At 33.3% G+C, this 23,451-nt stretch overlaps 1 protein-coding gene across 7 annotated transcripts in view; it reads right to left on the bottom strand.

The window, feature by feature from the left end:
- LOC110112055 (probable DNA helicase MCM9) overlaps positions 1-23,451 on the bottom strand; it is a gene marked incomplete in the record, with an annotated part of 93,502 nt that overhangs the window by 12,348 nt on the left and 57,703 nt on the right. For 4 of the 7 annotated variants that reach the window (XR_003702538.1, XM_020844130.2, XM_028699750.1 and 1 more), the window contains 7 exon segments: positions 6,291-6,372; positions 8,093-8,159; positions 14,889-14,985; positions 16,103-16,219; positions 20,401-20,493; positions 20,698-20,763; positions 21,011-21,108. Coding sequence is in view for 6 of the 7 variants with exons in the window: in XM_020844130.2 (XP_020699789.2) it covers positions 6,291-6,372; positions 8,093-8,159; positions 14,889-14,985; positions 16,103-16,219; positions 20,401-20,493; positions 20,698-20,763; positions 21,011-21,108 (620 nt within the window). 7 annotated transcript variants of the gene reach the window in all.

The raw sequence follows: 23,451 nt of genomic DNA, 5'->3' as shown, positions 1-23,451 counted from the left end.
TGAGTTTGAGGGGTACTTTTCTATCACACAACAGGCCCGGTGCATTCCTCCACTTCAACCATCCAACTTGAATTCTGCTGATAATATCCCCATCTATTTCACCATCATTCTGAACAATAGATCCAAGATATCTAAAACGCGTACTCTTATTAATGACTTTATTGCCCAAAGTCACAATTATCTCACTAGGTCTATTACTACTAAAATTACACACCATATATTCCGTTTTAGATCTACTCAAGCGAAAACCTTTAGTCTCTTATGTGGACCTCCATAATTCAAGTTTAATTTCAACTCCCTCTCTAGTCTTATAAACAAGAAGAATATCATCAACAAAAAGCATACACCAAGGTACATCCTCTTGCAAATGTCTAGTGAGAACATCCATGACTAAAGCAAAAAGATATGGGCTTAAGGCTGATCCTTGATGTAACCCAACCGAAATAGGAAAATACTTGGTCAAACCACCTTGTGTTTGAACACAAGTAATAGCTCATGCATACATATCTTTAATGATTTGAATATAAGCATTATTAACTCCTTTCTTTTCAAGAACTCTCCATAACACTTCTCTTGGAACTTTATCATATATTTTTTCTAAATCAATAAAATATCATGTAGATCTTCCTTATTTTCTCTATATATCTCCATCAAACCTCTTAATAAATGTATGGCTTCCATAGTCGACCTACCCAGCATGAATCCAAATTGATTTTGAGAAACATTAGTATCACGCTGCAACCTATGCTCCATAACTCGCTCTCATAGTTTTAAAGTATGGCACATTAACTTAAATCCTCTATAATTCGCACAATCTTGTGCATCACCTTTATTTCTTTAAAATAGGAATTAACACACTCATCCGGCAACTTTTTAGTCTTTAAAATAGTATTAAAAAAAGTTTAGTAAGCCAAAAAATTCCTTCATCTCTTAAGCATTTCCACACCTCTATTGGAATATCATCAGGTCCAACGGCTTTTCCACCATTTATATTCTTTAAAGCCTCTCTAACTTCTTTTTTTTTTAAACTGTCAATGGCATTTAACATAGAAAAAAAACTATTACAAGCTAGAGAATGATAGAAAGTCTATCACACTCATCTTTAAGCAAGACTAAAAAACTTGGAGGAATCTTATTGCAATAGAGATCCTTCCAAATAAAATCTTCTAATAAAGCAAAATTAGCACACATGTCGGCTAATTTATTACAATCCCTATGAGCATAATTAAAAAGGAAATTGCTTATATCTTTCAAGAGAGACAAATCTTCAACCGCTTCCTCCTTATTGGGAACTTTATTCAGAGAATTTTGAAGATATTTGATGACATTATGATTATCCCCTTTAATAATAATCCCTTTAGCTTCAAAGTTCCAATTATGATGAAAGAATTTCAAAGCCCGTATAGCCATAAGCTCCAAAAAACCAATGTCCCAATGTACACATTTGATACCAAAAGCAAAAAGAAACCTTCCTTTAGGGTCTCTAAAAACCCCTGCAATTCCGGCTTTATTAGAGTTTAAGAGAGTAGCATCAAAGTTACCTTTAATCCACTCGGGTGGAGGAGGGTGCCAAGAAGAAGTAGACAGCTTAGAAAGCTTTATTAATACGCCTCTAACTTCGGTTTTATTAATACGCCAATAAAAACAGAAATATTTATTTTCTTTTAGAGTGCTAAGGTCACTATAGCCAATCTTATTTTCACAATTTTCATTAAAAAGTTAAGCAAAATATCTCATCCACCTTTGTTGAATATCATCTTCTAAGAAAAGTATTTTTTCATCTTCATCCTTAATACACTTCACTTGAACTAAATCCCTACTACTCCTCTTTTTGCTTGGCTAACTTATACATATATCTTTCTCCATCTTTAGTATCTAATCTATTATATAAATCACTAAAAGCTAAGGTCTTTGCACGCATATTGCTTTCTTAGATTCCCAACGAGCCTCTTTTTATCTTTCCCAATTATCAGATTTTTTAAAATTAAACCAATATTTATACCAAATCTTCTTATTCTTAATCTTTTCTTGCACATTTGGATTCCACCACCAACTATTTTTACTATTAGGAGCTTTTCCCTTTGATTCTCCAAGCACATCTTTTGCAATATTCATAATATCATTAGCCACTTTTTCCCACATAGTATTAGCATCCTCAAGCACAGATAAAATCTTAAGATTTAAAATCTTACTCTCAAAAATATTTTTGTTAATATTTTTTAAATGCCCTCATCTAACCCTAGAATATCGTTTTGCTTTATTTTTTATTATCTGTCCCTTTATCTTAAAGTCCAAAACTAATAATCAATATTGGGTACATAAATTTTCACTCGGAATAACTTTACAATCTTTGCAATCTAAACGATCTAATTTTCTTATAAGAAAATAGTCAATCTGGATTGTACTATATCAATTTTTATAAGTGATGAGATGCTCAATTCTTTTCTTAAATAAGGTATTAGCAATTGAAAAATCATAAGTTAAACAAAAGTCTAATATGGTCTTACCACCTTCATTTGTTGTTCCAAAACCATAGCCACCATGAATGCCTTTAAAATCATGCACCTCTCTACCAACATGTCCATTTAAATCTCCTCCAATGAAAACTCTTTCATCTAAAGGTATCTTTTATAATAATTCTTCTAAGTAATTACAAAAGTTTAATTTAGAACTCAAATCCAAACCTATTTGAGGAGCATAAGCACTTATAATATTAATAATCTTATCAGCAACAACAATCTTTAAAGCTATAATTCTATCTCTAATCCTATTAATTTTTATAACATTATCTTTCAAACTCTTATCTATAATAATACCTACACCATTTCTAGTACGACTCCTACCCAAATACCAAAGTTTAAATCCTAACATATCAATTTCCTTAGCCTTCTCTCCAACCCATTTAGTTTCCTGAATACACAAAATATTTATCTACCTATGAATCATAATATCTAGTAATTCCATTAATTTTCTTCTAAGGGAACCTATATTCCAAGTTTCTATCCTAATTTTAGTTTTATGGACTAGCTTTTTTGCCCACATCCGTCCTTGATGTGAGAACCCTTGCTTATTTAACATTGCACAGAGGCGTCGGTGCAGCGGCCCTTGCACACTTGTCACTGTATTTAGGTCGTACAGCGCGTCGCTTCGAGGGGATGCCCTAGCATTAACACAATTTCTTAAAGGATTCATGTCATTATTATTCGACAAGTTATACGCTGACTATCGACTACCTAACACAACTCTTCACTTTTCTCATCTAGAACTTGGGACCTGGCAACAGTAGTGTTAATATATGACCATTTAATAATATTTATAAATTTAAAAATATATATAATACAAAATTATAAATAGAAATATCATTTTAAAAAATATATTTATATATTTATAATTAAATATATTTATAAGAATAATATTTAATATAATATATAAATTTATAATATTAATATTTTATAATATAATAATTATAATATATATTATAGCAAATTTATAATACATATTATCTAAATTTGTAGCCCAACAAGCAAAAATTTGAAGCCCAACTAGCCCAAATAAGCTCAAATTCACATTCTAAATTATTCATGCAACTTTTTTTAGTCCCACATCATAGGGGGAGTTTGAGGATATTTTTTTGAACCCTTTATAAAGTGAGAAGTACACTCTTTTTGCAAAATAAATTATGCGAGTTATTTAAGATAACTTGCATGTATTATGGTGAAATTAATCATCATATTTAATAAAAAAATTTTAAAAAGTTTAAAAAATTTAATAAACTAAAATATATTTTTAAAATTTTAATTTAAAAAAATAAAATATTTTTATAAACAGGCCGGTTCTTCCAACCCGGACCGGTTCACCGGTTGAACCGCTGGTTCAATCCGGTTTGATCAGGTTCGATGCAGAGCTAGTTTTGAAGCTTGATCGGACCGACGTCTAAACTGGTTCACGATTGAACTGGTTAAACCGGCCAGTCCGGTCCGATTTTCAAAATAGCGGTTAAACTATTTAAAAATTATCGTAAAAAAAAATATTCTGTGGTGGCATAAATCATGGACCACATAGCATAATATATAAATTGAATTATGTCAAATTTAATGATTTTCTTTTACAAAATTTAATTCATTTGAAATGATGTTTGCAGCATAGTCCTAAAGAAATATATTATTCCTAAAATACATTAAAAAAAGATTTAGGTGTTGTTCGTTCAGATATAGTGTGAAGCCTCATAAGTAAAATGAAGTTAAACTTTTAAACATTAAGGTGCCTTATAGTGTAAGGGTTGATAGTTCATTAGAAATATCAAGTGTGCTCGTAAAAGAGTATACTCCTAGGATTAGTAACCTCCTAGACAAGACTGTAAGGCCATTAGGTCAAAACGGACAATATATTGATAGTTAAGAGTTTGGGCTATTACAGGGTGATATAAAAGTAATGCACTACCCGGAAGATTAGAATTATGTTTCATACATAACAAAGTGCTACAGCATGGGGGGCACCTCTTTTAACCTTATATGAGACAAAGTGCTACACGGTGGAAGCCACCACTTGAACTTGTAGGGGCCTCCTCTAGAATCATATCTACTTTGTGGATGATTCTGGGATAAGAATACTGATGACGATGCAAGTTACTTAAGTGGGGATATTGTGAAGCCCCTTAAGTAAAAAAAAAAAAATTAAACTCTTACATATCGAGATACCTTTTAATGTAACGGTTGGAAGTTCATTAGAAACATCAAAGTTAAGTGTGCTCGTAAGAGTACTTCTAGGATGGGTGACCTCCTAGGAACTTATCCTAATGAGACAAAATCATGAGGTTATTAGGCCAAAATGGACAATATTTCAATAATTAAGAACTTGGATTGTTACAAAAAGGCACCATAGATTACACATGTGAGAAGAAAATATTGGCAAGAAAGCATAAGTACCAATCTTATCCTTTCATTTAAAAGTAGTATTGGTAACTAACTATTCCTTTTTGACATAATGAGGATTTCATGAAAAAAAGAAAAACATAATGGTATAACACATTTCAAAAGGTCAAAATATGAGAAGTTTTTGCTCTTTGTTTTCTCTGCCAAATCATCACAGCCTAATTTTGAAAACAACATCAATGTCATCAAGCTTTTATCCCACTACGTGAGGTCGGCTACATGAGTCCTTTGTCTCCATTGTTTTCTATTAAGTGTAAAATTCTCATTCAAGTTTTTCTTCAACAAGAAGAATATCATCAGTAAAAAGCATACACCAGTTTAAATCCTCTTACAAATGTCTAGTGAGAACATCCATGACTAAAGTAAAAAGATATGGGTTTAAAGCTAATCCACGATGTAATTCAACTGATATAGGAAAATACCTAGTCAAACCACCTTGTGTTTGAGCACAAGTAACAACTCCTACATATATATCCTTAATGACTTGAATATAAGCATTATTAACTCTTTTCTTTTCTAGAACTCTCTAAAGCACTTCTCTTGGAACTTTATCATATGTTTTCTCTAAATCAATAAATATCATATATAGATCCTACTTATTCTCTCTATACTTCTCCATCAAACCTCTCAATAAATGTATAGCTTCCATAGTAGACCTACCAGGCATGAATCCAAAATGATATTGAGAAACATCATTATCACTTCATAACCTATGCTCAAAAACTCCCATAATTTTAGTGTATGACACATTAACTTAATTCCTCTATAATTCGCATGCTCTTGTGTATCACCTTTATTCTTAAAAATATGAATCGACACACTCTTTCTCAACTCAACGGACATCTTTTTAGTCTTAAGAAAATATTGAAAAGCTTCGTAACCCTACAAATTCATTCATCTCCTAAGTATTTCCACACTTATATTGGAATATCATCAGGTCAACAGCTTTTCCACATTTTATTTTCTTTAAAGCCTCTCTAACTTTAGTTTTACTAATACGATGATAAAAGATAAAAATATATACTTTTATTGAGGGTGTTAAGGTCATTAAAGTCAATCGTATTCTCACTAAAGCCTAACTTTGAAAGCTGCTAAAAAAAGTATTGCTTCATATGCCAAATTACAGCCTAATTTTGTTTTCTATACCAAGACATCACCACCTTTTACCATGCAACATTCTATATTAGTATGAATTATGAATGGAGATGGTGGGAATTCTAGAAATAAAACAAGCCAGAGGTACTTTATAGTTAAGCTGGATAAAAGTCACATTCGTATTCACGTGACAAAGCTACTGTTATCTTAGCAAAATGAAGTCATTTTTAAGGATAGGTGAGACTTTAAAAGAATATTGCATACATTGATCTGGATCATACTGCCCTTTAGGATTAGTTGCACCAAGTACAATAGTGTGAGTGCTAAGAGTTGTCACAAGGCCAGCCTGAAAAACAGATCATAGATAAATTGTTAGATTTCATATAAGAATCACACACATAGGTTACAAAAAAAAAGGAAAGAATGTGAAAGAAACATAGACCCTCTTCCTTTTACTAATACACCTCCCAATCTTCTCAATTTATGATTATTCCTTGTCATCATGATTTTTAGACAATTAGTCATTTTCCACTTTATTTTTTCCGGTTTTATCCAAAATCCCATATCATTCTCATCTCTGTTGCAGGATAATCATATTCGTGAATGCAAAATTAAAGCTTCCTTATTAAGACTAAGCCGCTGCTGACATCCATGCTCAGCATATAACAGAATACAAAAAGCCATAAGAAAGAAAACCTACAGCCTTTTATAAGCATTGTATATTGTCCATAGTTCGTGAGCTAGATGTATCATAGATACCCCAGTTAAGGCATAGAAATTGCTTTATTCAATATCAGGAAAAAGTCCCTTTACATGCTATTTTCCTTTAAAATTTGTTTGGGATTTATAGATGGTGACATATTTCAACTACTTAAGCCTAGACACTTATTTCAAAATTTTTGGCGCTCATGTGAATCTAATGATCAAATTCATAAAGCAAGCAACTGCATTAGTGGATTCTCAGCAAATCTTCGCAGTTCAAGTCCTAAGAATAAAGGGGATTCTTGAAGTCCCTAGATAGGCAGACTACAGTAAGTATGCTATCATGGTATAATAAGCTGCATCAATGGTATCATTTAAATATGAAATCTCACATGCACATGGGTGATGCCACTTCCATTATGCTATTTCGGAACATGGTTTGGTATGACATACTAAAACCTAAATCATTGATACAGAATTGGTTTTTGATTGTTATAAAATCAAATGGAAAGAAGTTATATTCTCGAACATTGTATAAGTTCAATCAGTCAATTCTGTCGGAAAAAAAAAATGAAATAGTGCAAAGATATCTACAGTTTTTATCAAAAGGTGTGAAATTAATTTCTTCTATAGTTCTATCAGATGTATGACTGCAAGCATAATAAAGATATTGAAGATATTTGAAAGATACACTAGACAACCTGTATTGATAATTAAAAATTATGATGCTTAATTAGGAATTAATTATGCATTTAATTCATATTACAATTACTTAAGAGAACAATTAAATTTATGACAGCCAATTAAACATGCATTAAGTAACTGATAAATTAATTAGACTTAAAATTTAATATTCAATTTGTGATTATATGATGATAACATAGATTAATTATGGCGTAAGGAAATTTAATCAAGATAATTAGGATCTAGATGGAATTAATTTGGGATAAAATACTAAAATTTGTGCCAATTAAATATAGATTACTTTCGTTTTAATCTTTCATCCCCAAACATGCTCTCTGTTTATAACATACAAGAAATAGTACAACATAAAAAACATGTTTTAGTAAACTTAAAAGAAAACCAAAGAAAAAAAAAAGACGAAAACAAATTGAAAAAAAAAAAGATCCAACAAAGCCTTAAAAAATCATTATTTCAAAGATTAACAATTCATTAATTCATTATATTCACGTTCAAGCATAGTTTCCTCGGATTATTCCTTATGGCATACTTTAAAGGAGTAACAACTTAACAAAAGAAGATCAAAAGATGAAAGTTTTACTTTTTAATCATAATTTATGTTATAAAATTTTTCATCTATGTATAATTCGTACATAAATGAACGGGTAAAGATTAGAAACCACCTTTGCAACACTTACTGTCTGTTGTTCCATTGCTTCATGAATTGTAGCTCTATCATGCACTCTCATACTACAAAAATGAATAAAACTGTTACAACTCACAAGTTTCAAAGAAGGCTTCCTCATTGACACTCCATCATAAAGAAAAGAACGATGGGAGGAAACAAAACAACGTTTGGCGTATTTAGCCAAATATAAATTGAATTAATAAGTGATTAGCTCGATTAAATACTAACAAATCAAATTTCATCCGCAGCAAACACTAACGAAATATTACATTCTGCAAATAAGTCAAAACTTAAAATGGACATTATTTAGAAGTTAAGAATAGATCATATTAAAAATACAATGAATACATGAACCCATTGGTGTGATGAATTAGTTTTTGTAACAAACATATGATTGAAGGCATTAATATTTCAAATTAAGTGATTACATGATTGATGGGTGGATTGATAAGGTACAAAGTTTATGCTGGATAAATTGTACAAATTGGAGAGAGGATCTAGTAACAAAAGATATGGAGGTAAAACTCAAGCTCAACAAAGATTGAAGACATGTGATTTAGTACTGCAGTTTGGCTTCTTCCTCGTATAATTGCATATCAATCAAGTTCCCTGGCTCTTGGCCCAAGCATGTCTAAATTAAATTAAAAAATCTTTTATCATAATAACAAAAAATGCTATTTTGCTCCAACTCATAGTTATATAAGTTAAAAAAAACAACTAGAAGGTTATCCATGAAACTAAAATTATTGAATTAACATAACAAATTGTTGCATATAAGTTCACGAGTCCCCACATTAACATAACAAATTGTTATATATAGGTTCATGAGTCACCACAAACTAGTTTACTGATCGTAGTTAAGACCTTGTATAACGACCCACATTCATAACACTCGTGTCATTGGTGGACAGCCACAAAATTGTAACGAGTCTTTGTTAAGTTTGTGGGTAGCCATAAACTGCTTAATGGCACACTGTTAATCGCACTTTGTAATGTGATGTAATGTAATGGTTAGTAATATGATGGACAGGCCAATTTGATTGATAGAGAATTAGGAATTTTTCTAATCAAGAGAGAGCTGTTTAGAAAGGTTCTTAACCAAAGAGGAATTATTTAGGAATGTTTTAATTACAATTGGGAAGGAATTATTTAGGGCAAGAGATCTAATTTGAATTCAAAATCTAAGAGGGAATTATTTAGGGAAGAAGAGGAATTAAGGGGGATTATTTAGGAACATTTTAATTATAATTGGGAGGGAATTATGAGAGCCTATTTAAGACTAATAATAGGATGATTTCAGGATTATATTTGGAGTTCGCTGAAATTAGAATTTCTTAGGTTGCGAGGTCTCTAGCTGCCGGCTAGGGATTTGGGAGAGCCGGATCTTTCTCTCCAATTGAAGATCTAACTATATCGTGTTGTTTTCATTCATATATCTTGCAATAAAAATAGTTTTCTGTGTTCTTCCTAAATTTTTGTAATGTTTTTTGATTTTGCTGAAAGTGCATCCACTTCCTATCAAATTGGTATCAGAGCACGATCCGAGTACCTATGGCGGGAAGAAAGGTAGAAATGTTGGAAAGGCCATGAGTTTGAGAAGTTGGGTCTTACTGCTTTTATTGAAAGTAGCTCGTGAGTTTGAGAAGTTGGGTTTGCTTTCATTGAAAGTAGCCCGTATAGTGAATCTTATGCCCCCCCTTGGAACTAGCAAGTATATAATGTCTTATGGTTCCATTGGAAGTAGCTTGTAAGTTAGGTTTAGGGTTGTTCACTTAGAAGTTTTCCTAACATGCAGGTCTTATTGCTTCTATTGGAAGTAGCTCGTGTATTGGGATATAGAGTTAGGTTACTTTTACCTAGACATTTCTCCTAACATGTGAGTCTGACTGTTTCTATTAGAAGTAGCCCATATAGCACGTCTTACGGCCTCTATTACAAGTTACCAACTGAACTTATATTAGCGGTAGTGGCGGAGCAGGCGCGGGGGGTTACCAGTAGATACATAGTTTGATGCTTTTCAACACCTCAACATTTGTACTAGTGTATTGTCTACAATAGTAACTTCTAACTCACAGTAGTAGCTTTGCTTACTTGTTCGCTTCTGCACTAGTCTTACTTGCAATAGTAGTTTTACTTGCAGTAGTTTTCATTTTTTTTTACTTTTAGCACTTTATTTTCGTTGCTTGTTTTTACATATATACTAGTTTTTTTTTTCTTTTTTTTTCTTTTTTTTTCTATCATACTAGTGTTATGCTTATAGTACTAGTTTTGTTATAATTATAATTATTATTAACTTTATTAATATTATTAATTATAATTGTTATTATTATTAATAAATTTTTTTATTAATGATAATAATAATTGTATAACATATCTCTCCTCCTCACTATTTCAAACAAAAAAGAGAACGGGCTTGAAATTTAGGAGGGAGGCACAACCGATTGGTTTGGTTTGGTTCGCAAAGAGAAGGAAACCTGCTCGGGTGGCCTACTGTGAATTTTTCTAGTTTGAACGAAGAAGGATCAGGCTTGGTTGGCTAGGCCGGAGATAGGAGTGGGATCGAACGGACCTTGGTAGCATGAGGTAAAGCAATAGGGCTCATTTGTTTGAAAAGGGAGGCGAATAGTTGATGGTAGTGAAAGGGGCCACTCGGGCTCAGATCGCATATAGAGCGAAAGTCGGAATCCGATAGGGCCATCACGCGCTTGGGCTCAGGTCACAGACAGAACAACGACAGGGGTTGTGCGGGCCGATCTCTGTTAGTGTGTGTAATGCCGAATGAGGAGTAGGGCACGATAGATGAGGGATCGAACCAATCATTCGGTTGGTTCTAGTACACATAGACGAGAGGCTGACAAGAGTCTTCCCTAGATTCTTTCGTGTGAATGATCGGGAGGTGGTGCGGGATTCAGAATAGGGAGTCGGTTGATTCGCTTAGGTGGGAGATTCGGCTGAAGGCAAGGTTTATTGCTGGAATTCAAAAGAATGTAAGTTGGCCTTCATCATTTCTTTTTTCCTTCATTGTTTTATATTAACTGAAAAGTAGTTATGTCAAGTGCAACGGGAACGATGTGTGACGATCGTGCTGGCCAGTTCATTTTCACCGAAGCGGGCTTTCTTTTCCCTTTTTTTTAAATATCTGAACAATAGCCAGTGGTAGTGAGATCCTAAACTGATTGAGGAATAAAGCTGATGTAGGTTGGTGATTTCCCACAATGAGCTACTGTTCAAATACGTAAGAAGGTGAAAATCTTTGATTGCTTTCCTTTTCCTTGTTTTACTTGCACTTTATATCTTGTGTCGTGATTATTTTTATTTGTCTTTGCAATTATAATTTTTACTTTTTTTTTGAAGAAGAAGAAGAAGCAATAAGGGATTTGATTGCAATAAGTAAAAGAGCAAACAAAATAAAAACCTAGGTACTACACCCCCTTAGTTCCTCCTTTGCCAAATTAAATAATAAAGGAGGAACCTTATTAGAGCTAATATCATCCCAAATGAAATCACTAAATATAGCACAGTTAGCACAAAGATCCACTAACTTATTGCTATTTCTATCAACACAATTAAAAATAACATTTTCAAACTCTTTAAGAAAGTCAAGATTTTCTATCACTTTATCTCCCGATTTGATACTTTGTCGAATATATTGGATCACATTATTGTTATCTCTTTTAATGATAATTCCCTTGTATTGAAGCATGCAATCTTCAAGAATTTCTTTTATTAGAAGAATAAAAGATAGTTCTAGTTGTGAGATGTCCCAATGAACATAATTTTTCCCAAAAGCCATCAAGAATTTACCGTTACTATATCAGAAAAAACCTTCAATGCCCGCCTTGTAAGAAGTAAAGAAGCATCTACATTCACTTTGATCCAGTCGGGTGGGGGAGGGTGCCAACAATTACACAGTCGCCTTGACTGATTAACACCCCATTGGCCTGAGTTTATGTTGCCATAAGAATTAGAGAATGATGACCAAGAGACAGCTTGAACCACAATGAATTTTGAGCTGGCCTTCATGAATAAACTTATTCCTTGCCTTCCACATTAAGTAAACTGTGTTGCAATACATTTTAGGTAAGAATTTGCTATCCTTAGTCGATCTTTCAAGCCAATTACAACATTCTTCCAGGTTAATGAATGTTGGTATTTGAAATCCCCAACTGTTAAATATGCCAATGATATTATGCAGCTTCTCACATCCCGTAATAACATGATCCATGTCTTTTGTCATATTACATCCTCTAGGACATCCCAAGTTCTCTTGAATTTTCCTAGAATGTAAAAAGTGATATGTTGGAATTGATTTGTTGAATACACGCCACCAGAATACTTCAACTTTCGGCATCAGCTTAAGTTTCTTGATCCACTTCCAATAAACAATGTTACCATTGTTATTTAACTCCTCGGTGACTAAATAAGACAGATTTCCCTGAATGCATATGAATCAATTCCATTTCATCTTGTTCCAGATTTTCTACTATTTTGATTTGTAAGATAACTTCCACAAGTTCAGGGCCAAATAAAATTTGAAGACAAGCTATGTTCCAATTACCATTCCGCATCAGCTTATCCACTGTGATATCTTCATTCTCAAACTAGAGTCATCACCAACCACCTTTGAAGGAGAACAAATAACTTCTGTGCCACCAGCACCTACATTGTGTTCATCTTCCACAATTTGTTCATCCAAACCCCTTTGATCCTTCATCTTTCCAGCAGTTAGTGTTGAATTACTCATAAAATCAGATCTGTTTGAAGAAACTGGTTTCTTCATAATACTTGAGTTTTGCACCACTGGTTTCCATTTGCTGTTATTTTTATATCTCCTTGTTCTTCCATAATTCACATGGATCCAAGGACCATATTTATCATCACCCACCTTCTCCTTGCAATCACCAGTTGTTTTAAGATTCATATTAGAGATACCTTCTGCCATCGGTTTCACTGGATTGACACAATCAACCTTTAACAGCATCAGATATAAGTTCAGGACATTTGTTCTTCTCTTGACTAACTCTACCACAGTTATAGCATAAGGAGGTCATTCTTTCATATTTTATTTTCTGAAAAAACTTCCCTGCAAGACCTTCTACCCAAACACCAAGAGGCAGCTTATCTTCAAGTGTATATGCAATACAGACACAGATTCGGGCAAATTCATGTCTACTCCACTGGAACATGTTCCCATCAATTAAGTATGGAATGCCAATTTTACAAGCAATCCTACATACATTGCTTTCATCCAAACATTGTAGAGGGAGATTTGACATTCTTATCCATACAGGGGCTGTTAATCCTTTCAAAGTTGAAGGTGAAAACTTCGGTGACCATTTGTCCATCCCCATAATATGCCCTTTAACATACCACGGTCCACTGTTAAGGACTGAATCCAAGGCTTGTTCTTCATCAAAAGCACATAGTGTCCATCCATTTCCCAGCACCGTTAAATGGAATTTTTCGAATTGAGCCCACTATCATCTTAGCTCTCCACTGATTGCGTAGAGAGGAACATTATCACCAAATACCTTGATGACTAAAGCATTCTTCAAATTTTTAGCATTTTCTTGCTCCTTTTGCACATGCAGTTTTACTGTAGATCCATACTCCGACAGGCAGTCCAAAATCCAGATTGGATACCCTGATGTTTTCTTTTTCAGCCAAGCATTATTCCCAGAAGGTTCTTTAACCTTCACAATCAATTCATCATACATTTTGTCTTCATTCTATTGCCCCGATTCACAAAGCCTGATAAAGCTTAAGTCATCAGCTCCATTAATTGCAAGAATAATCAATGGATCCTGCTGCCCACCTGTAATGGAGTCATTGCCTTTATAATTATTTTCCACAGAGATCTTCTCCACATCAGCTATCTCACCCTGAGAATCAATTTCCTTTAAATGAGTCGTAACTCTCCCTTCATTCAGAATATTAGGATTATTCACCTCCTTCAAGCCAACAGACGATCGACGAGATTCATTATTCAGGTTAACATTCACTGCTCTCATTGAATGTTTATCAAATTTGAAGCTGCTACAATAATTTCTTTCCCCTTTCCAATATAAGGTATTATCTTCTTAGAAGAAACCAGACCACCTTCATTATCACCAGACCTTTGTTGTTCTTCATCTTCAACCTTGCCCCATGTACTGCGATATTAAATCCACCAGCAACCGCATCGTCACCAAATGCTGGCAGCGATCAGATTGGGATGGAAATGTTACCAGATGCTTGCCGTCGGACGTCGCCTACACCACCTGTCGAGGCTGTCCGGCGAGCTTCCGCCGCCATCCAATTACCCGCCGAAAAATTCCTCAACAGAATTTTAAAAACTTTCGTTTTCTCTCTCTAGAAAATCTCATATGTTCTCTCTCTAGAAAGTCTCAGTTCAATGCATTGTTTTACACACACATCAACTAATTATAATTTTTACTTGCCAATATTTTTTAATGTTAGTATAAATAGAGATATTAATCAAAGGCTTAGATTTTATTTCCAAAATTAAAAATCAATATTTTCTTTGAGTAGAATCCCAAGCCATTTTTAATAGTATAGTAGATTATCTTTTGGGTTGCTAGTTGAATAAAATATTAGTCATAAGCAAGCATTAACAAGAAAAACAATAATTTTGAGAGTAATAATGAAATAGCTATGCCATCAACTTCATTATGATATACACGTAATAAAAAAATTCATGAATAACAATTCATTCTAGTCTCTTTGAAAAAAAAAAGAAAAAAAGTAAATCAAGCATCTTAAGGTTTGGTCATTCAAGTAAAAAAAATTACGAAATAGCTGCATGATTATAGAACCTGTCGAATTCATCTATACAGCAGAGCCCACCATCAGCAAGAACAAGGGCCCCAGCCTCCAGTACCCATTCTCCTGCCATTTGACGTTTTACAGTGTGATAGGAATAAATTATCAAATAACTTCAAAGATATTGAAAATATTGAAGGATAAAATATCAAAGGTGGACTCTAAATAATTGCTTATTTTATTTTTGCCACATATTACAATCTAGGCATGTTTTAGGTGTTGAATATAGTTTTCGTAAACCTTTTTGAATGACATCAAAACATGTTAGTTGTGGCCTTCCGCTGATTTTAACCCAACCAAACAAGATAGACCACCAAAACGTTTAATGATAGGATTTGAACTTTTTACGAAGTTTTTGAATTTTTATGAATTTCTTTGGATTCTTGAGTTTCTGTAGGACTACTCGAATCATTTTTGGGGAATATTTTGGCAACATTTCTGAAGAGAGAGAGAGAGAGAGAGAGAGAGAGAGAGAGAGAGAGAGAGAGAGAGAGATTTAAACAAAGGAGAAATAAAAGACAGTAATGAGAAAAATAGAACGAAAGAAAACAAATAAAAAAGGGGGGCATATTCCCCCAGTTAAGGAGACCGCATTTCCCTTAATTGAAAGAATGATAATTTGGCTTTCAAAGAGACGAGCCTCGTTACAGCACCTTTATATTCTCGAGGAGCATCATATATCTAAACATCTTCTCCTGTATCTTTTCAATCGGATGCTACATCAATTTCGGAAGAACTACAAACCATCAAGCAAGTTCCATTAGATGGTTTTACGCTTTGGACTAAACCTAATTCTTGTCTAAGTTGAGGATTTTTGTTAATGATTTTTCTTACATTAAATTCTCTATAAATGTAAAAGAAATACTTTGAACCTTACACAATCACACAAGTCTTGGAGCAGAACTCTACAATCTAACAAAGAAAGAAATACAAAAAATTAACTATTTAAATGCAAATTTGACAAGCAAGCCTCAAAGCAAATGCTCCTAAATTAAAAAATATCAGGAATGCAAATTTCAAGCACTTAATAAAATATAACTATAAGTTCCAAGTGCATTCATAAACAAACTGTTCCGAATAGAAGGATAAGTAAGAAGGTTAATAAAAAGAAAAATCATGATAAAAAATATATTGAAGATAATTGGTGTTACATGATTCAGACATATATAGAAAACGCAATAACCTCCATCTTTGACAGCTGTGACTGTTAAGCCTGCACTGGTGCTCCCAAATCCAGTGGTGATCACAGATCTGTTGCATAATTTAGCAGCAAACTTAAGGAACTGCGATTTGCCTGTGCCTGAGTTATTTCATAAGAACCAGTACGAGTCAGCACTAAGCTAAAGAAAACTTTAATCATACAAATAATTTTGAAAACTAATAATTTAATAGTTAATGATGAAACAAACTAGAGTCAATCACCACTAAATAACATGAAACGTGCAGAGCTAAAATCTTAAAAGCAATCATCATATACAAGGATGAAATATGTTCACCCAAAAATTGGGGCAAAATATACTTAATGTGTTTGCTTAGCTCACAATTAACCGAATTAAGAGTTAACTCTTAAATCAAATTTAATTATTATTCCTGAAGAAAACTAATTCCGTTTAATCTAATTTTAGGTCTAATGAACCTAATTCATGTTTAATGACCAAATCTATGGGTAAGAACTAGACGTATTAATTTCTAATCAATATGGGCAACTGTTTAACTTTTTCTAAATGTTGAATAATTAAATATGAAATATAAGTCCTAACGGGTCAAATTCACATCAAATCCAACAAGACAAACCACTTTTTCCATTTCAGTTATATGCATACAAGCTTAAGAGCTACACACAAAGTCCACAGTAGTAGCCCTCCTCAAAAATTGCATGCAGTGTTCATGTATGTGTTTGCCGAGCCTCACACGATCCTTCTCATCCAAGATCACTCACATTCCACATAATCACATGCACACGCTCCTAAATCTCTTGCTCACCCTCTCTACCGCATATAGTTCACTATTATTTTCTTACTCCCTGCTCTAGGTTTCATATTTTGCTCTCGCCCTCATTAAGATCTCCAGCCCACTCGTTGATCTATATCTCCAGCCTAGAACACCTAGCTTCTCCTTTTTCTTTGTAGGATTATTTTAAAAATCAAAGAAAGGGGTAATTGATGTTATGTCTTTGGCCAATCCATTGATTCTAGCTTGTGAATAAGATGACTAATTTTATGGTGTTTCTGCTAAGAGTTAAACCATGGTAACTGACGGCTATAGAATTAGTCCTTGCCAATAACAAGAAATAATCTTGGTTACTTTTGGAAGCTTAGAAATTGGCAATAGTCACATAAAAAAAATGTAATACTGTCCTATGGTACAATATGAATTTTTCAATTCAGGAAAAGTCAACATTAATCTTCTGAATCCAAATCATAACCTAAATTTAAAGCGTAAATAATTACTTGAATCTTTTAAATTTTAAAATGTGTCTCCGGTAAAACATTCATTTTGATGACAATTTAAATGTTTGATCATTTTCTTTTCATAAAGCAGACTAAAGTTTGCAAGAGTTTGGTTAGTGAGTTGTTTTAAATTAATTTTATGCCAACAAATTAATGATCAATTTCAAACAAAGAGTTCATATTTATAGATATAGGTTTATGAAGTAATGCCAAATGAAAAAAAAAAAAAAATACTATCTTGGTATCAAATTCAAATATAATATTATTCAAAAGAAGATAATTTTACATAATAAAATAAATCAGACAAAAAATAAGAGAAATTCTGTCAGATTAAAAATACCCAAAAGGCTTAAAAATTGGTTTCATTCATCTCCTTCATAACCCAATTCGACTCATTTTTTCTAAGCCTATTTCTTGTTTCATGAAAAGAAAAGTCTGGTGAGAGAAGGGAAAACTATGGGAGCATTCATTGAAAAGAAATAATTCAATAATTCTTCACTTCTTAATAATAAGCACTACAATCTTATTTATACGAAGAAAATGGGATAGTTACAAAAGAAACCTTAAAATATAAAAATAAACATTATGAAACAAATACAACAACAACAACAATATCAAGCCTTTGTCCCACTATGTGGGGTCGGCTACATGAATCTTTTTTCCTCATTGTGTCCTGTTAAAAGTCAAATTCTTATTTAAATCTAATAAATAAATATCATTTCTAATATTTTCTAACCAAAACTTTTTAGGTCTACCTCTACCTTTCTTAATATAAGTCAAATCTAATACCTCAACTTTCCTAACCGGGTCATCGGAAGGCCTCCGTTTAATATGACCAAACCATCTAAGGCGACACTCTCTAATCTTATCTTCCATTGGAGCTACTTCAACCTTTTCACGTATATGCTCATTTCGTATCTCATCTCTAAGAGTGAAGTCACTCATCCACCTAAGCATCCTCATCTCTACAACACTTAACTTAGTATTATGCTTCTCTTTTAATGGCCAACATTCGGAACCATAAAGCATTGCAAGTCTCACTGCCATCTTATAGGTATTTCCCTTAAGTTTGAGGGGGAATTTTCTATTGCACAACAAGCCCAATGCATTCCTCCACTTCAATCATCCAACTTGAATTCTATTGATAATATCCACATCTATGTCACCATCACTCTGAACAATTGATCCATGATATCTAAAATGTGTACTCTTATTAATGACTAGAACGCCCAAAGTCACAATTCCCTCACTAGGTCTATTGCTACTAAAATTACACTCCATATATTCAGTTTTAGATCTACTCAAACGAAAGCCCATAAACTCTAAGATTGACCTCCATAATTAAATTTTACCATCAACTCCCTCTCTAGTCTTATCAACAAGAAGAATATCATTAGCAAAACGCATACACCAAGGTACATCCTCTTACAAATGTCTAGTGAAAACATCCATAACTAAAGCAAAAATACATGGGCTTAAGGCTGATCCTTGATGTAATCCAACCGATATAGGAAAATACTTGGTCAAACCACCTTGTGTTTGAACACAAGTAATAGCTCGTGCATACATATCTTTAATGATTTGAATATAAGCATTATTAACTCTTTTCTTTTCAAGAACTCTCCATAGCACTTCTCTTGGAACTTTATCATATGCTTTCTCTAAATCAATAAATATCATACGTAGATTCTCTTAATTCTCTCTATATTTTTTCATCATAGCTCTCAATAAATGTATGGCTTCCATAGTAGACCTACCCGACATGAATCCAAATTGATTTTGAGAAACATTAGTATGACACCACAACCTACGCTCCATAACTTGTTCCCATAGTTTTAAAGTATGACACATTAACTTAATTCTTCTATAATTTGCACATTCTTGTGCATCACCTTTATTCTTATAAATAGGAATTAACACACTCATTCTCCACTCATATGGCATCTTTTTAGTCTTCAAAACAGTTTTAAAAAATTTAGCAAGCCAAGAAACTCCATCTCTTAAGCATTTCCACATCTCTATTGGAATATCATCAGGTCCAACAGCTTTTCCACACTTCATTTTCTTTAAAACCTCTCTAATTTCAGTTTTACTAATACTCCGATAAAAAAAAAAATCTTTATTTTAATTTAGGGTGCTAAAGTCAGTAAAGTCAATCGTATTTTTACATTCTTCATTAAAAAGTTTAGCAAAATATCTCATCCACCTTTGTTGAATATCACCTTCTAAAAAAAGAAATTTTTTATCTTCACTTCACTTCACTTCACTTGAACTAAATCCTTACTACTCATATCTCTTTGTTTGGTTAACTTATACAAATAAACTAAAAAAATCAAAAGCAAGCAAAATAATTCCTGTCATACCAACTAGTAAAGCAGTAAACAACAATGCATCTTGACATCAACGTCAAACCTATGTTCAAACTTGATATTTATCATCACAATATCTTGGCAATACTTGGGTAAAGTTAAATAAGTCAATCTCTCCAAGATTTTATCAATTTTCACAATTATTTACTTATTCACCAAATATGTAACAAAATAAATTGAAAGACTTAAGAACCCAGTTAAAATGTTGAACATTACATAACCATCCACTGCACTCTGAAGATCATCAACAGTCTTTGTATTATTTAGGCCATTTGAAAAACTTCACACTTAGAAAATTGCATATCTTGTGAAATTGAGATCAACAGTTAGAAAATTTTTTATTTATTGATCAAATAATCTTAAAAGATCTTGAAATTGTATATGCAACTAGTATTAATAATGCTGAAGAGAATAGGTGAATTCAAAGGAACGAGATGTTTATTCTACTAATAAAACAGAAGTCTATATATATATATATATATATATATATATAATTTTTTTAGGGCCAACTACCACCACTAAACTAACAATATGTCATAAAAAATAGCTTTCAATCATTATTGGCAGGAGCTTGACGAACTTTCCAGGTCAAAGCCAAAGAACATGAGCAATGACCAGCATCAAAAAACAAAGTAAAGAAACTAAAATTTACAATAAAATACCAGGATCACCAACAAGAAGAAGGTGAGATTCCCCACGAATCTTTGTCCCAGAGGCATCAACATGCTGGACACCTCCGATTAGTGTTAAAGCCACTGCGAATGGAAAATTTGATTAATCTCGCCTATGTATGAGTCACAAAACTAATAAAAGACAAAAAAGAAATAGAAGTTATCCATAAAAGCTGAAAATATGCCATATCGGAGCATTAATTTCTCCAACTCTCAATTGGAATTCTTTACTATTTTATATATTACATTTGGATAATACTGTAACGTATATATTTGAATTTTGTATACCTGCAAGCTTCACCGTGAAGAGACCAAAAACTTGAGGGCAAATTCCTTGAAGAATAGCATTCCTACCTAAAATACCACATTTTAGAAGCAGCTTATTTTCATACATGCAAGCATGTTCTTTTTATTCCAGACATCTAAAAATATAAAAAAGCCTCATTTGATAAATATAAAATTGTAGCAGCAACCAAAAAGATAATGTAACGGTTTCGGATCTTTTAAGGGAGAGGTCAATGGTAATAACATGCACAACAACATAAGCCTAAGTAGATATCCCCGTTATTTAAGAAAAACATGATACGTGCATAATTAGTACCTCTGAGTGGAGTATCCTTAAAATCTGACCAAAACTGCTCAAATTTTTTAATGACATCATCAGGAATTTCAATTTCTGATTTTAATTCGTTGGTTCTCCTGAAAAAAAATGTAACATAAACTTTAATAGACCACTTGTTATGTTAAAACATCATAATCGTTTCTTTGAGTAAAAGTAGAACTATAACTTGCTGAATTTGATTTATAAAGTAAGTTAAAAATGGCTTGTTTTCATTCCAAGGCATGCAAAAAATACCAATACGAAAAGAAGGAATGGATACAAAATGTCAAATGAGGAAATATTGCAATATCATCTTTATCAACTAAGATGTTCGTATAAACTGTGGATTTCAGAAAAGCTCGATGACTACAAATAGGTTGTATTTACTTCCATAATTATACATGTATGGCTCATTCATCAAGTAAACTAGCCCAGTTGGAACCAGATTTTCAGCTCGTTCACTAACATCTAGGACACGAATAAATTTGAAATTGATTATGTCCATACAATAAGATCTCCGTATATAAATATGCATACATATATTTGTATGTTGAACTCATAACTTGCTCCAAAACACAACGTGATCAAATGTGACAACTACTACGAAGAACTGCAGACAATAGACGTGATATTGCATGAAACTACTTTAGGATAACTCATTTGGAGTGAAATTATACTAAACATCGCCCATTTCATAAAACAAATTGCACCAGGAGCATAGAGATTGCTTGAGAAGGGCCTCCACAATGGATTGCATATGATGAAAGTGGTGAACAACAAACACAGTGTCATGTAAAGCGGGCTCGAAACACATTGCACACATCAAAATCGCTTAATCATCGGTTGTTTCACAAAACAAATTGTGTCAACATATACGAAAATTGAAAAAAAAAATCATAAAGGTGACAGACATTGCTTGGGTCGCAGCACAAATGTCGAAAATTCTCCTACACACAAGATTCAACACAAATTCGATGAGCACGAATGATGAGAACTTGGGAGGAGTTGATTCATATATAAATTCCACCTTCTCATTAAATTATTTATGTATTTTAAACACAAACCCTTCTAAATAATAAGAAAAAAAACAAATCCCCCACAAATCAAATCTCTAGCACCAATCTAACTCCATGTCTCCCATTCTCAAGCAGCACACAACTATCATGCCATCCAATCTTGTTGTTTCAAGATTAAAATAATATAATCTAAAATCTAAACTTATTCCCAATGCTCCTCTCTCACAAGCACAACCTCCCAACCATGCTCTCTCCTTCCCTTTTCTATCCCAATCTCGTACGTCTCTCTGCTCATTCCCTCGAAAAAAACTCGTTTGCGACTACCTCTTCTTACATACCTTCTCTCTCTCAAATCCACAAGCCCTTCACCAAACTAAGTTGCAAACTCTCATCCTTTCCCTCTGAACCTTCACACACAACTTCCTTTCCAAACCCAAAATTCATGATGTCTCACTCGTTAACCTCAGGCAAAGTCGGAACTCTTCTCAAGCTGAAGACCTCCTCTGCCTCATAACCTTCCAAAGACCAACTAAAACCCCGGTCCACACCATCGCCAACCACTGATACTCTGGCCAACATCACTTTCAATCCCTCAAATCTGTGAACCTCACAATGCACCAACTACCCACAACACCACTAGCTCGCCAGTGATAATCATGTCACTCCATAGCTCACGACTCCTAATATCGGCCCCTAAAATTTCTGCCAATACGCTATATCATCCACAACAAAAAACTGCTTCGTCGCCTCTTCCTCTCTCAAACTCCCAACTCCAACGATTGCTTCGCCTCTCTTCCTAATCACTAACCACTAAAAAGCTTATCCTCACCTCCAGAAACAACTATGTTGTCTTTCCCTCATCCTAACCAACCAAGCTCGATGCCAACTTTTACCATTCTCAATCTCTCTCTCTCTCTCTCTCTCTCTACCCCCGCTCTTCAAAAGGACAAAAAGGGTAATAATTGTTGCCAAAAAATGAAGACAAAAAGAGGCTATATATATATATATATATACATACTATTTGTTTTGTCACAATCTCATCTCATTGTCGTGTTGCAAATCACTGGTGACTACGTTCTTCACATGTAGAAGCAAAAAATGCAAAAAGCAACTTGGTCGTGCCACAAAAATACAAGTACTTTCATGCGTCATTTCAATGTAGCAGAGAAGGCTTGCTGTAACCTTCTTCATGCAACTACAAAAGAATTATGCATGCTCATAAAAGTGTGATGGCTTAATAATCCAATCATGTCATATAAACACGGAGGAAATATTCTATCATGTGCCTTTTTTTAAGTAGGTACAAGAAACCCCATGCCCTTTTTTTAAGCATGGTAGTTTTGAAGACCCCAAACCTCGATGTCCTAAACACTGACTATGCACTTTTTTAATAAGTGGTGGGAAGGCACAACAGTCCCCAAAGAT

Source organism: Dendrobium catenatum, unplaced genomic scaffold (assembly GCF_001605985.2).
Source record: "Dendrobium catenatum unplaced genomic scaffold, ASM160598v2 fragScaff_scaffold_1384, whole genome shotgun sequence".
Classification (NCBI taxonomy): domain Eukaryota; kingdom Viridiplantae; phylum Streptophyta; class Magnoliopsida; order Asparagales; family Orchidaceae; genus Dendrobium; species Dendrobium catenatum.
This window is presented reverse-complemented; position numbering and strand designations above follow the sequence as displayed.